At 43.0% G+C, this 15,475-nt stretch overlaps 2 protein-coding genes across 5 annotated transcripts; one reads left to right on the top strand and one right to left on the bottom strand.

Annotated features, from left to right (window-relative positions):
• Positions 1 to 470: 470 nt before the first annotated feature.
• On the bottom strand, positions 471 to 9,500 carry ints10 (integrator complex subunit 10). Of its 4 annotated transcripts, none has more exons than XM_052074191.1 (18): positions 8,956 to 9,500; positions 8,634 to 8,701; positions 8,458 to 8,561; positions 8,198 to 8,337; positions 8,044 to 8,125; positions 7,150 to 7,290; positions 6,877 to 7,051; positions 5,899 to 6,068; positions 5,669 to 5,808; positions 5,431 to 5,584; positions 5,026 to 5,108; positions 4,692 to 4,847; positions 4,513 to 4,621; positions 4,346 to 4,425; positions 4,109 to 4,271; positions 3,439 to 3,532; positions 1,563 to 1,631; positions 471 to 1,176 (listed from the first exon to the last, which is right to left on the bottom strand). In XM_052074191.1, the coding sequence occupies exons 1-18, from the start codon at positions 9,082 to 9,084 to the stop codon at positions 1,020 to 1,022; spliced, it is 2,214 nt and encodes a 737-aa protein (XP_051930151.1). In that variant the 5' UTR covers positions 9,085 to 9,500; the 3' UTR covers positions 471 to 1,019. The 4 variants fall into 4 exon arrangements, 2 of the variants coding, with proteins under 2 accessions (XP_051930151.1, XP_051930160.1); XR_007963744.1 differs by having other exon boundaries at positions 1,011 to 1,176; positions 3,439 to 3,536; positions 8,956 to 9,499; XM_052074200.1 differs by lacking the exon at positions 1,563 to 1,631 and having other exon boundaries at positions 8,956 to 9,498.
• Positions 9,501 to 10,231: 731 nt separating this feature from the next.
• Positions 10,232 to 13,903, top strand: slc25a51b (solute carrier family 25 member 51b). The gene is made up of 2 exons (XM_052075991.1): positions 10,232 to 10,395; positions 11,843 to 13,903. Exon 2 carries the CDS (start codon positions 11,906 to 11,908, stop codon positions 12,824 to 12,826), a length of 921 nt encoding a protein of 306 aa, XP_051931951.1. The 5' UTR covers positions 10,232 to 10,395; positions 11,843 to 11,905; the 3' UTR covers positions 12,827 to 13,903.
• The last annotated feature ends 1,572 nt before the right edge of the window (positions 13,904 to 15,475 follow it).

Below are 15,475 nucleotides of genomic sequence, written 5' to 3'. Positions count from 1 at the left end.
AAGATCAACTTTGTCCCACAAGAATAGAAATTGAATTATTGTGGGGTCAGGCTGTGACCCTTGATGAAAATTGACTCACTGAAAAGTGCATTCTCTATTTTTGGATTTTGGCTTTCAAGCACTCTTAGATATTTAAGTGTTGTTGTTTTTTTGCGCAACTTGAAATGTTTTCATTATCTGCAGGGAGCTGGTAAAATTTGTCACCTGTGCCCCAATACATTTTCTACCTCATTTAATAAAGTAAATATTTGTCTTCTTTGCATTCAAATGGTGGAAGTAAGCAACTACCGTTGTTTGCATTGTGAAAATAAAGAAAAATGAGTAGGATGCAAATAAAAAATGTGAAATTTGGTATTTATAGATTTTGTCAATGTTGCAAATTACTATCCATCACAATGACACATCAGTTTGCTTGTCAAAGAATATATGAACATTTTGTTAAGTCAACAAAATCTCATTCAATACACCAGGATTGTTGACTGCTTTATTTACCATTTGAGACCAATCTAAAATACATAAAAGAAAAATAAAAAGAACCCAAGTACACCCCAAGTACACTTGCGAAATCTCAGGAGCTCCAAAAGCCGCTATGTAAGTGGCTCACTCTGAATGTCAGCAAGGTATTTACAAGGGTTTGTCGACAAGGCTTTTCAATAGACGTTTTCAACATTTTACCATTTTCCTTTGAACGCAATTTTTAGTTGCTGCCATCCAGTGGTGGGATTGGTAATGCATCAGAAGAGAAGAACAAGTTCATGTTTTCCTCACAAAGAAAACCAAAATGGGAATTATTTTATAAGACCTCTGACCAAATATCACATCCTATTGAAACCACTTGAAATGTTGTGGTTATGCATGTTGAAACTAACACACCAGCACTGAACTATGTATGGTTATTATTAAGCCCCGCCCCAAAAGGAAATACCAGTGTGGTAACTATGAAGTGCTTTTTCCACATTTTACTATTAAAAAACAAAAACAAAAACTGTTGAACCTCCTTTTTGAGAATGTTGTGAGTGTCAAGGGAGAGACTGGACGATGATGATTTTCTCGTTGATACAGAAACGGTGCAGCACACTGAGCAGGTTCTCCCCACACCGCGACACTTGCCTCTCCATGGCCAGACGGAAATCCTCCTTCACTCCTTTGGTGATCCCTCTCGTCACCGTGTGGTGTCTGCACATGAGAACACAGATAAAGAGCCACTGTGTTTAGAGAGCGATGTTTGAATGCCACATCAATTATATACCATGAAGCAACAAGCTCAATCAACAGTACATGTGAAATATAAGCACAAATGAAATGAAGCCAAGTGCTGTGAAAAGGCCAAAAGAAACTAACTGTAACAAGAACGACATTGTCTTAACTAACAACAGTGATGACCACAGAAAGACGAGCGATGGCTCAAATCAACCAAACGGCGACGACGACGACTTGTTCTTAAATGATTGGCCCAAATAAAAATCTGGGAAGGGGGGTATGACAGGCCTTGGAATTGGGAATGAATGGTGACTGGTGCTTGGGGGAGGGATGGGCACTGTGGTAGGAGGGGCCCGGGGTACCTGTCCATCGTCTGCACCCCTTGTAGCAGAAGGGTGTTTAACTCCAACCCCAGGGTGGGCCTAGGGTTCCTGAGGGACAGCAACATTCAAACACTCGGTCAGTGTGGTTGCATTTCAGTGTTCCTAAGTCTGCAACTCTGAAAGTTTAAGTTGATAGATTTGACAGACAGTATCTCACAAAACTAAGTACAACCCGCACATTGCTCTCAACGCGTTGTCTTTTCATGGGACCATCGAGAAGAAATGACACTTTACTTCACTGGAGAGAAGTCAGTGTCCAGCTCATAGAGCAGTGTAAATGTAACCTTTTCCCTCAAAATAAGTCAACACACAGTCATTCATGACTAAAACCCTGGCAACAAAAGTGAGCACACCCCTAGGTTCTTCGTGTTTCGCTCTCATACTCTCACAGCGGTCAGTGGAAGTTGAACACGTCACCTTGTGGCAAATAGCTGAAGATGTGAAAAAGACATGTTGCCCTACGTACTCTACACAAGGAGGCCTCTTCAAAAAGTAACTCAACGGTGACGAGACAATGTGATTTCTTAGAAATGTTGTAAAAGTGACCATTACAAAAGAAGAAATGAAGAGATTTGTAGAAAGAGTTGAATATTTCTATTTTTTGACATCCTACCTTGTTCAATCATTGTTGATAATTATTATGACAATCAGTATCATCACATCCTCACCATATCATTATTTACACTGCTCAACAGCAAATTTTAATCAAAGGTGGCTTTATATGTCCTTTAACGTATTTTTGACGCTGATCCACCCCCCCCCCCCCCCCCCAATGTAAGTACGGTACTTTTTCCACCCCAGCACTATAGATATTTTAGATATTCTCATTTTTTCATTTTGAAGTCTGACCTACAAAAGCTTGCACAATATAGAGTTTATCTCTATATTTTATGACACTTCAGAAAAGAAAATTCCAACTGTTGCTGAACCTAACCATTAATTCCATAAACATTACAAAATAGATTACATTACATATTATATTACCGGTACTGTTATTATAATACTAATTATGAAAACCTGATGCGTGAGTGAAAACAAAAAAACATGGCAGATTCGGAATCAACGGAGAAAAAAAAATAATCTCCAAGAGTTTACTTGACACTGTGGCTCAAAATATTAAAACTGTAATTATTGTGAGAAATCATAAAAACAATCAATGCCTTCACATCTTCAACGTGTCATGTATTGAAAGCAAATTTGGTATTTCAGAGGTGCCGATCTAACTGTTAACCCTTCACATTATTCGGTACCAAAGTGATAGCTCACAAAAAAATGTTGGTGACCTCTGGCCTTTTTTCAAGGCGACAGGAAGATTGCCAATACCCACTCACAAGCTCCGTGTCGGCGTCCTGGAGGAGTGGAAAGGACTCCAATGGCAACCTGTTAAACTCAGGTCAGGTCCATTCCAAGAAGGTTGGAGTAGTAATGGGGGGTGGGTGGGGGTGGGGGGGGGGGGGACATTGGTGGCCATTATCAACACTTTAGGCCCAATATGGATATTTTCACTTAGGTGCAGTCACTTTTGTTGCCAGTGGTTTCGACATTGATGGCTACGTGTTGAGTTACTTTTGTGGTGATAGTTCATCTACACTCACTCATATCCATTATAGCAAAATATCATTTCTCCTGTGTTGCCCCCTAAAAGAATACATTTGCAAAAATGTAAGGGGTGTCCACACTTTTATGAGATACTGTACAACCCTTCTCTTTTTAAAGCCCGCTCCTATGACAGCATCTTTGTGGGTTAAGTCCTCGACAAACTGATCATCGAGTTGACCTTCTCTGTGAACAACAAACCAACAAAGCCTGGGGTATTCCAGACCGGATGCCGAGTGATTGAATGTGAAGCACTTACTTAATCAGCATTCCCTGATTGGGTAGCAGCTCCAGCTGGATCCTGCCGCCGTCAGGAGTTCGCAGGTAAGCAAACTCCTCCAGCATGTCGATGTCTGACAATGGATGTGAGCTCAAGGAGGGTAACAGCCATGACAAGAGAGCGCACGGCGTGTGGTGCTGCTCTGATTTTGGCACATTTGAACAATGATATAAATTTGTGACCGGTCAAATTAATTTCCGAACGCTGCCACGATGAGTAAATGGGGATTTTGGGTTGTCTCGATTTTCGTAAAATCAATTTCCCTCGAAAAAAATGCAACTTACACTCTAGTGTGACGTACATTTGTTTTCATCATCTTTCATGTAGCACTTTTTGACTGGTGTGAATTATACTGTGGAGGGCCTTATTGTCCAAAAAAAATAAAATACTGACAACCCGTTCAGGTCAAATTTGACTCATTTTGTCATTTGACAGCAAAAACAAAAATTGCTTACTTTACTTTCTTTCTGTCCGTGTAAGGACATAACCTTGTTTGACAGATATTTTATCCCAAAATCATCTAAAACACATTTCCCAGTTTGGCAAAGGTTCAATCATTTAAGGGTACGACAGGGAATAAATACAACAGTGAGAAAATGGATCCGGATTACGTTTGCAAGGACAATACAGAATCTGTAAGGCAGGATACTGGTGACATAGTTGAAGAAATTCTCATACTGGAAACCGCCTTGAAGACAGATCTTATCCACGGCTTTTAGAAAGAGCACCTCGCCCTGTGGCCAGTCGTACTGCAGGAGGACCACCACGTGACCTAACGACAGGTCATCTCGGGTGTCTGTAAAGGCTCGTGGCTGGGTGGCGCAAAAGGAGGAAATGGTTGTTTTAGTGCGTATGACTACAACTGCACAACGTGAACAAACAGTACCTTGAAACAGGCCAACATCAGCTGGAGGCAGAAAGGCAACACAGCATTGCTGGTGCATGGGAGCAATCTCAGGTCATGACCTCGTTTGGACAAATGAATAATCAGTCATACGATTTTGGTTATTTGGTCAAATCGCCTCGTGAAAAAGCCAAGAATGAATATCTTACTTTTCTTCACTTTGGTCTTGACTCTCATCTGATCCTCGGAGGCCTTTGGTGGTTCATGGTTTGGGGGTAGCAGTCCGCTGACAACATCAAGAAGCTTCTCACAGGCCATCTAAAAAAATTGAACGAGTGGGGCAGCAGAGACGACTCACACTGTACGGAACAAGCATGCTTGTGCTTACCCTGTATTCTCCCAGCGCATAGTGGCAGGAGGCCTGCTGTATGAGGGCCCTGTGGTGCTCCAGACTGATTTGACCCGAAGGACTCTGCTGGCCCGACGGAGGCTGCTGCACGGCAGCCATTTGGTGCAGGCTGGACAGGGCCTTACGGTACTGTCCCTGGAAAACACAGGGGCAACCATCACTTATCAAGCAAGACGCTAGACAGTTGGAACAACGTTGCAGAGACAAATCGTTCTCTGTCAGGGACTTTTGTGTTTGTTTGCGCTAGCCTGAGAGCACTTCATACTGGTCTACTTGACTCAACAATGTTCTGGTTTATGGAATAGTTTCTTGCCTGGTATATGATCATGTCTGTGAGGAAAATTCGGAACCACAGCCAGCTCTCGGTCTTCCAAGAGGCACAAATCTTTTTGAACTCTGTAAAAAGAACAACCCCCAACCCCAAATAAAATGTCAATAAAAAGTCACACAATCATTGGAAACGGAGACAGTGTTCCCCTGCAAATAGTAATAATGCACGAACAAGCGACCCCACCCCCTCCCCCACAAAAGGTTTATAATTGCCTGTAGATGTCACAAAATGGCAGCAAAGCACTGCCGGGTACTTTAGTTTAAATGAAGCTCCTCAAACTCTTTCAACATAGTGCCTTGGGACCAAGATTCCACAGGCTGGTGCCAATGAAATGCTTTCACTGAATAACGGAGCATGAACACATAAAAGGGCAGAGGAGGTGGTTACCAGTTTCAAGGGTGTCATGGGAGTGAAGAAGGTCCCAGCTTTCCCTCGCTGTATAAAAGCCCTCCAGAGTCTCTGACCAGTTGGGCATTTCCGTCTTGCTCACCAAGATGTGTCGCCCACGCACCTTCCCCAAGCCTTCCTCATCATCTGAGCTCTGGAATCACACACACAAGCATGCACGCACCGACACTGTAGATAACGACACGATCCCTTGTTCGAGCAAATGCATTATCCTCACAATGATCTTCTCTCTGCCATCGGCCATTTTGCGTTTCTTGTGCGTGTGTTTGACTGTTCCTCTCTCCGCTTCCACATCATTGTACACTGAGCTGAAGTCCTCCACTAGAATCCACGGGCTCAAGTTCAGAGTATTCACGCCTGATTAATAAAAGCAACAGTTCCTCAGGTCAAATTCTGTGAAACATAGTGAGTCGATGTTTGTGTGTGTGTGCAGCGATGATGACCAACCTTGGAACAGCGCTGGCTGCACTTTTGAGACGTAAAGGAAGGCATTGCGGAAGAGGACGAGGGCGGCGCAGATAACGACCTGACTGCAGCAGCGGGCTCTGGTGTCTCCCTCCAGGCCCGGTAAGTAGCGACACAGCTCCTTCACTCTCTGAAGTAAGTCAATATAGCTTCTACAAAATAAAGGTTGCAATTACAAATTGAATAACCTCACAACAATCACTGGCAAAATCATGAAGTCCAGCTGCACAATATGATGGCTAAGGATCAACTCCCCGTAATAATAATAATGCACTGACTGCATAGGCACTGCCAAAGACGTAATGACTGACCAAAATGTGTATTTTTGTGTTTGTAGTTTGCAACTGCACCGCAGCATACTGAGATGTGTTTTCTAAGAGTTTGTTTGGTTACTCTATTTAGCTACGTAAAAGCTTTCGGCATTATGCACTACAGTTCTACACCAACACAATGACAATTCTAAAAATATTGTAACGGTATAAGTCTCTGTCTTTTTTTTAACCTTCCTAATACTGTAATTATTTTTAAATTACCGTAAAATCTATCCTGATGTGTTCAACATTATTGAGTATACCCCTAGTAGTTAGAAAAGCTAAGTTTCCTTTCCTTATGCCCCGATAAATGTTGGGCATGAATTGCAGGGTAGGTCAGTGTGCACAAAAAAAAAAAAAAACATGTTCACAAATGTATTTAAATTTCAACAATTGTTGAACACTAGCAAACACTGTCATTTGTTGCATCAATGCAACGATGAGTGAGGGCTTCACAAAATATTCAATCCGATGGCCTACAGAGGATCCTCAGATTCATGATTGGCTGGACAAGCTCAAAGTACCTCCCACAATACTACCATTTGAGAAAGTGCATGCATTAGATGCATGTTGCTCTATAACTGATGTGTGACAAACTTGAAATTTGATCTTTTTTACAGCTATACAGAGACATCAATAGATTGCCTACCTTTGCCCTTTGTCTCCCTGCCACTCACATCGAGTGCCGACGACAGCAACCAGGTCCAACAGCCTCTCCCAAGGTTCGGAGACCACTGAGGACTTTTCCGACAAGCCGTCTATAACGTATCGCTGGGAGCCACGGGAGACACTGGGAGACTTTAGGGGACCACCTTCTTGAGACGCTAACCGAAAGAATAAAAAGTCAAAGCTTAATATTACTGCTGTAAGAATAAACGAAACCAGAGAAACAGTCAAGAACAAGCACACTGATCTACGTCACCGTTTATCTGTCCATCCGGTGAAGGTCCTCGGGTGACATAACCGATGTAGAATTCAGCAGCTTTCAGGATATATTTCTGCATCAAGCTGGCTGGCAGGCGCATGTCCATGTTGTTTATAACCAAAGGAAAGACGTCGCACACTGTATCACAAAGACAGATACTCGGTTCAGCAACAAATGAACTCTCGGAAACATCATTGCTATAAATTACAATCATGGTAAAATCTGTATCGCTCAACCTTTTGTAGGTCAAAGTTTAAAAAAAAAATCGCAAAAACCTCACCTGCTTGAGAAAAGTAAAGACACTTCTTTAAATCAGCGTGGAAAAATACATTTTGGGACACATAATGCCATCACTGCTTTACAATTTGCTGTTACCTTCACATCACAACTATTTCAGTCATCATTTAAGTTAGGATTGTTGTTTTTATATTGGTGGTCATCTTATTTCATAGATATCAAATTCAAGGCAGATCTGGCCCGCAACATCATTTTATGTGGCCCGCGAAAGCAAGTCACACTTGACAACTTCTTCCATGATGCTTGCTAAAACCTGCACAAAAATTTCAAACATCTCACATCTAATAACTTATATATTATATACAGATATTGTAAGCATTTTCTGGTTACCAATTCGCTCATTTGGGTAACTTAAACAATACTTGAATAAAACATTATATGATATTTAAGAATGTTAAAATGTGACTTTAAAACTTGCAGTTGACAAGGGTGATATGATGGGGACAGTTTGACCCTGGAACAATAATTTCATACTATTTCTGAGAGGTAAAACAGTGCCCTATGTTCAAGTTTACGATTTCTAATAATTGCACTTTCCACATCGTTTTTAACACGAGAAAATGATTGCAAGCACTAATTAAAGTGTTCACAAACCAAAAAGTTTTCTGAAGCAGTTGATGGGTGATTCCACTTTCTCAGATGTCTCTGCTTCCAACAGTGTCTCACCTAGACTCACCTTTTGAGACAAAAGGATAATGAAATTATATTTCCTCCATTTTTTTTCACCGTATTGTCATAAATCACATACCCCGTGTTGGACCACGGACTCTGGAAAGCGTTTCAGGAGGAGCAACAGCATCTCTGCCTTCTCCAAAGTGTTGAAGCACTGCTCTGTTGCTTTCAGCAACATCTCACACTGTATACGACCAGGCAGTGTTTCAAAAAGCCCTGGTGAAGACAAACATAAACTGTGCCTGTTAAAATAGGCTTTCAATCCTCAAGGATAGCCGTACAGCATTACAATGCACAAAGAAACATAACTGAAACTACAGTGCACGTTTCTCTCACCTCGAAGGAACTGAGAATGTTTGTCCTGAGCGTCATTGCGCAGAGCTGCTGTGATGACACTTATCTCACGCCACACAATGGGCTGATCTGGGAAATTTAAAAACCTAAAGGATGGACGAAATATATTCAAAAAGTGTTTCCATCCCAAGACATCAACCATTGAGCAAGTCACTCACATGTCATACAGCAATCTCCCTGCGCAAGTTGTCCTTTCTGCGTTGCGTTCAATGATGTACATTTCATACTGTGGAGAAAATGTATTACTGTGACTCACGTACATGTTGGACAAGTTTGCATTTTTAAAATAACTGACAGTGGTGACGTGAACGTATAGCTGACAGTGCAATCAAATAAAAGCATTATTACTTTTGTAAAGGCAGAATCTCTGATACAGCACATGTTTTGAATTTCTTTAAATTGTACAAGTGTCCCTAACGAATTGAACAACCTAAAATCATGCGGGGTGGAGGGTACAGCAAGAGATGTGGTAGACCGTACCTGTATGTTAAAGTCGGCAGGGTAAAGCGTTCTGGCAGTTATGAGCCAGGCTTTAGCCGCACAGGGGTCATCGGGAACAAGCTCCCGAGCTCTTTTGACCAAAAACTCGCAGTCTTTTTGCACTGACATTTGTGATGAACAGTTATCGGCAGCGAAGACGACAAACTAGCTCCAGATGCAGCTCTTGTTCTAGTCCAGTTCTGTCATACAAAATTCTTATCTCATCCTACTCGTAGCGGGTGCAAATTACATTCTCAAGATTAAAACTAATCTATCACAAGCAAACTACAAGGCTAACTAACGCTAGCATTATTAAACGAGTACTCGGGGTTATTTTATCTGTCTAATTTCACTGGGTGTTCCAATTTACGCCTCTCGATGACAGTTAACACGCATGCGTTCGCGTGTAACACGCATTATAAAAGAAACGATCAGATATATATTATATATTTATTTTAAATAATCCCCATCGGTCGTTCTTTCAGGATTTGTTGATGACATCATACGACTGTCGCAAACACTCCACTTTACGGCCGACATAGACAACTCCTGGGAAAAAAAATAAACAATCACCCACCCCCTCCAATAAATACATTTTAAAAACTACGACCCGCGCTTTGGAACACACAAATACCAAACGTCTGCTGCTAACAACTGGGTAGTTCGGTCAGCATTCAAACGAATGCCGATGTGTGAAATTAAATAACAGGAAATTCCAAACTTTTACCACCGTACATATCAGAAACAAGGAAGTCATTTAGTGACCCTCTGATTGATGGAACCGGTGGAAACGAAAATGATTGGTCAAGGTTGTTTACTGTGTTACCCCCCCCCCCTCCCCCGCCCCAAATGTGTCCGAATATATAAATATTTCACGCGGTATCGTTTGATATAAACGACGATAGTCCCACCTTAAAACCCAGGGAAAACGTATCTTGTATTTATACTGTGTTGTAGTCTTGTTATTAGTGATCAATGTAGCCGTATGCTTCGTCTTGCTGTGCGTGCATAGTGACATCTAAGAGAAAAGTCCACACAATCAATGCAAAAAAAGTTTGCAACTGCCTTTTGTACACATAGTTTCTGTTTGGAGATGAGATTGCATATTAAGACCTTATCACACCAAGATCCAAGCATCCTCTCTTATTATGGAATCATAATAACCATCATCATCAACAACACTAAAACCATGTTTTGACTTACGAGCAAACTAACGTACAAATGACGACATCTATTAGAGTTACACATCTATCCACTAGATGGCGAAAACGCTATCCAATAGTCATGGGAGTGAATACAATTGAGACAGAAGAAGTGGGACCAGTTACTGGGGCTGCAGACACGACCTAGAAGAGCATTGGCCTATTTGTTCTTCAGGGAAGTAAACTGGATGCTCTCCACCTGTCGTTGGGACTGTACAGCGACTGGCCCACACAGCAGGTAAGCACACCTTTTAAGCCCGCAGGATTCTGAACGTGGGGGTTCTCCCTTTGTCTCTTGACGTTCAATGTCCGTCCGGTGTCCACAACAACCTGTCATCATGATGCGCCTTGTCTATTTTGAGACTGTCAGGTTAGCCACCTAGCATGCTAAACTGACACGGCGTGATTGTATCTTACATTATATTCTATAGTAATTAACCTTGATAGTTCGTTTGTGCAAGATTGAGATAGCAAGATAGCCGATTGGGTAGGCAGGCGAACGCGTTTAGCTCCGGAGCAGTTGCTGAATTTTAACCTCCCGGGTTACACATTTTCTACATACATTCACATTCCAGCTTTTAATCTTGCATGTCTTACGACTAGTTACATTTACGGAGCTTGTCTTTTAGTTCAAGATCGAAAATGAGCGTAACTGGACAAAGTGCAAGGAAGCAGAGGGCGTGTTCCAAGTCAATCGAAGACATTAAGTTAGAGGAGCGCTTGGCTTAGCGTCAGCATTACTTTAAGTCAGCGGTGGGCAAACTATGGCCCGCGGGCCTGATCCGACGCGTTGGTCTTTTTAATCCGGCCCGCCGAAGATTGGTGCAAAATTACGGTTTGATTGCATTCATTTTGTTTGGACTTGTAATGACAGGTATTTCAACACCAGGTGGCGCAGTTACTTAAAGTTGCAGAGTACAGGGAGGGAGGGGAAGACGAAGAAAGAGGGAGAAAGTAATGACCATGGAAGTGATATGTATTTGATTAAACGAAGCGGGTAACAAAGTATGAAACATTCAGGAGACGCCTGGAGTCGGAAAGACTCAAATCTACGAGACTTTGAAAAACAAGGAACTGATTCTTACTCAGTCCGATTCTGGCAATTTCCATGCTCAGAGTGAATTGCTTGTGGCTTGAGTAAATGAACATTTCCTAGAATGGTTTGATTGTTATGTTAAAAACTTTCCGCAAAGTAAGCGTTCACCCGCAACTTTGTGAACTATGCCGTCGTAATTAGGCATATTTGTTAATCGTCTCAACTATAGGTTGAGTAACGATCTGATGAACCCCTGCGATATCTTTAGCCTGTGTAAACTTGTTCCCCATATTTGTTCATAAATGTATTGGCATTTGATGTATTGGATGAGAGGGTTTACCCCAGATAACTTGCTGCGCCTGTTGTTGGTAGAGAAGCCCACCGCCGGCCTACTGTGTTTAAAAAAAAAAAAAAAAATTAAAAATGCACGTTAAAAGTTGAAAGAAAGTAAAAGTGTTGACTATTATTGTTATTATAAGCCGTACATTCATGAATCAAAAAGACACTATTTTCAGTTCACGTTTGCCTAAAATATGAATTAATGCCTGAACTTTTGTTCATTGAACTTGTTCACGTACAACACTGGTGGTATGGTATCATTTGTCACCTTTCTAGTACTGGCAACAAAATATTGTTCGTGTCATGGCAGGTGTTTAACGAGGAGAGCAGGTCTAATGTGATTCTCAAGGAGCACTCAGTCTTCCTTGACACCATGGACTCTCCATCAGCCCAGACACCCCCGCCGTCAGCCTCCTTGAGCCAAGGAGGTCACTCCTTGCTTTCCACCGGGCCTCTGAGCGCCATTCTGGGACCTCAAGGAAAGCATTACGTCTGCGGCTCCATCGCGGCTTTCACCAACATCATGGTGACCTTTCCCATCCAGAAGGTTCTCTTTCGCCAACAGCTACACGGCGTCCTGGCGGTCGAGGCGGTCCGTCAGCTCCAGAAGGACGGCCTCCGAAACCTGTACAGGGGGCTGCTCCCACCGCTGCTCCAGAAGAGCACCACCGTGGCTATTATGTTCGGCTTGTACCAGGACTTCTCCCGAGTTCTTCTGGAGCGGGCCGAGGGCAGCGGTGTGCCGGAGCTGGTCACGAGAAGCTTTGCCGCCGCGCTGGCGGGGACAGCGGAGGCCTTCCTGGCCCCCTTTGAGCGTGTGCAGACGCTCCTTCAGGACCACCGACACCACGGACGCTTCAACAACACGGCTCACACCTTCAGGACACTCCTGACAGAGTACGGTTTCCGGGAGTGCTACCGTGGGCTCGTGCCCATATTACTCCGCAACGGCCCGAGCAACGTGCTCTTCTTCGGGCTGCGAGGACCCATAAAGGAACAGCTCCCTGAAGCCACCAGCCGGGCCGGTCACCTCGTTAACGATTTTGTATGCGGGGGCGTTCTTGGGGCGGCACTCGGCATCATGTTCTACCCGTTAAATGTGATCAAGTCGCGGGCTCAGTCTCGAGTGGGCGGAGCCTTCCAGCCGTGCGGTCAGGTGTTGCTCATGGTGTGGCGGGAGCGAGGTGGAAGCGTGGCCATGCTCTTTCGGGGGGCCCACCTCAACTACCACCGCTCACTCCTCTCCTGGGGCATCATCAATGCCACCTACGAGCTTCTGCTGAAGCTCATATGAGAGTGTGAGAGAGAAAATGGTGTGGCCAATCTAGTCAGGAGGACGAGGGTGACGATGTATGAACAAATGGAGATATGGCGTAATGATTTTTCCAGAGAGATGACGTTGCACGTTGTGGGGGATAACATTCGGTAATAGTTGACCGTATACGACACATGACTTTGTGTAACTGTCACATGATTTCAACTGTACACAAGGGTCCAATGCAAAAAAAAAAAAAGTCTTGCTTTCCTCTTTGTGCAAAACTTCTGCCCAGCACCCTTTTTTGTGTTTTGTTTACAGTGTCAAGGAGAAGTTATTCTAGGAGTTTTGTATTTTGTGGGACATTATCTCTGTTGGTTTGATTGAGAACAATCACTAATTTGTCTACGTCACCACTTACCATTACTGAATTCTCCCAAGGAATTGTTTAAAAGGGGAATCAATGGATTGGCCCTAAATTTATTTCACTCGATGGATCATTGCAGCCACCTTCACCTTGACCAGGAGTAAGCCTCAGAACCTGTCCAACCTGTCAGTACATTTAATTGGCGTCTTTTAATCTCAGCAACCGTACATAAAGCCACCGTTATTATGGCCATGCACTTCTGCTGCATTTGTATTTATTACTAGCAAAGTATTTAATATAATGAGCTCAAAAACTACTTTTCTTCTTTTTGTGTCACTGACATTTATTTTGGGCTCTGCATTCACGTGTCCTGTCCTTCCTCATGCCACGCTTGCACTCCTCTGCTGTCTGTAACATCTGTTGACATAATGGGCTCATATTTCACACTCGAGTAGCTACAGCCACTCAGCATGCAGCCATCTCTGACCGCCTGGAGATGCGTACAGGCGGCGCCGTTTGGGCACACAGAACCATAATGGCGGCAGAGGAAAATGTTCAGTGGCACAAAATGCTCAAGCTGCCATGTAAATGGACCACTTGGCCTATTTCTTAACTGCGTTTCATTTTCAACAGTCTACAAAGTGTTGCCTTTTATATGGTTGGGCTTTATGAATATGAATGCTTTTACCCTAAAGCACAAACGGCTCAAGCCGTTCCTCACAACCAAATAAAATGTTTGTCAGTCTGAATGTGGTATCGTTTCTGTGAACTACATTGAGTCATCCGTTCATTTCTCTCTCCATCCATTTTCCAAGCCGCACATCCACACGAGGGGCGCGGGTGTGCTGGAGTTTATCCCTGCTGACTTTGGGCAGTCGAAGTACAACCTGAAGTGGTTGCCAGTCAATCGTAGGTGTAATGGCCATTTGACATATAACAGCGCTAAATGGAAGTAACTTCGTACGATTGAGTGCTGACCAGTTATTTTGCGGACAAGCAAACTTGCCTGCTGAAGCACTCGTCTGCATTTTGTGTAGCTGCTCAAAATGCTCATTGCGCTGACCTTCACCACATCCCAACAAGATAAAATGAGAGCACAAGATGTGGAGAGAGAGAAGGCTCCCTTGACAGATCTGTGAACGGTGTCCCTCCATGCTTTTTCTCAAATAAGTCTCTCTTTTTTTTTGTCATACTTGTCTTGGTTTCCCTGGACAAGACACAGGGCACACATAGACAAACAACCATTCACACTCACAATCACACAGAGGGACAATTTAGTGTTCCATCAACCTACCCTGCCTGTTTTTGTAATGTGGGAGAAAACCCACGCAGACACATGGAGAGCATGCAAGCTCCATACAGGAAGCCCACAACCGAGCCCTGAACCTCTGTACTCTAATTTGGATGTGATAACCAGTCCACTACCATGCCGCCTCCGTTCATTTCTCGATTCCTGTCCATTGCAACCATAAAGTCAGACCTCTCCTGGGGTCATTCTTTAAAATGGTCTCCCAAACTTTTTCAGCTCCTCTGTGGGACCCAAAGCCGTTGACATAAATCATTGCCGGAACTGTCAAAACAAACAAACCTACAAGAATGATGCAACAAAAACTCTGATGAGAAATTGTGCGCCTGATGATCTAAATTTAAAATTCCCAAGCCAATATAATTGGATATTATTTGTGCCAAAACCAGGATAAGCAGTTGGAAAATGAATGAATTGAGCCACATCTGAAACCTTTGGAGAACCTGCACTCTTTACCCCACACAACTATGTGTTCACTTCTTGTGTACGTACTCTAACATTTAATATCAATTACAATGAACATGGGACATGTTTTCTTTTGTGTTTACAGAAATCAGAATCGTATTACTATGAGAATGTTTTTTTAGACACGTGCCTTGCTACAGACTTTCTAGATTACTGAATCAAAAGGTCAGACAGAGTCAGACGATCAGATTAAGGGCAATCTGGCTAAGGCTGGAGGCCTGAGCTGTCGTGGTTACAAAGCCTCTCTGCTCAAGTGCTTCTTTTCATTGGGACAAAATTAAAAGCTCGGTGCTTTAAGGGAGTGTAGGCTATAAATGTTCTCAATTGCCTTGCTGCCTGGTGAAAGTAAAAACAAGAGTTGTGCAGTAAACATTCCCTGACCACAATATGATGTAAACCCTATCACAGCAACTATAAAAAAATTAAATATACTGTATTTTTTTGTTGTAAATCTTGGGTGCTTTTACACCACGGTAAACTACTGCCACAATAAAAACAAATGTGAATGAATACCTCCCTGAGAGCACTGTTTCATGATTAAAAAGAGAGA

This window comes from Hippocampus zosterae, chromosome 1, assembly GCF_025434085.1.
Source record: "Hippocampus zosterae strain Florida chromosome 1, ASM2543408v3, whole genome shotgun sequence".
Classification (NCBI taxonomy): Eukaryota; Metazoa; Chordata; class Actinopteri; order Syngnathiformes; family Syngnathidae; genus Hippocampus; species Hippocampus zosterae.
This window is presented reverse-complemented; position numbering and strand designations above follow the sequence as displayed.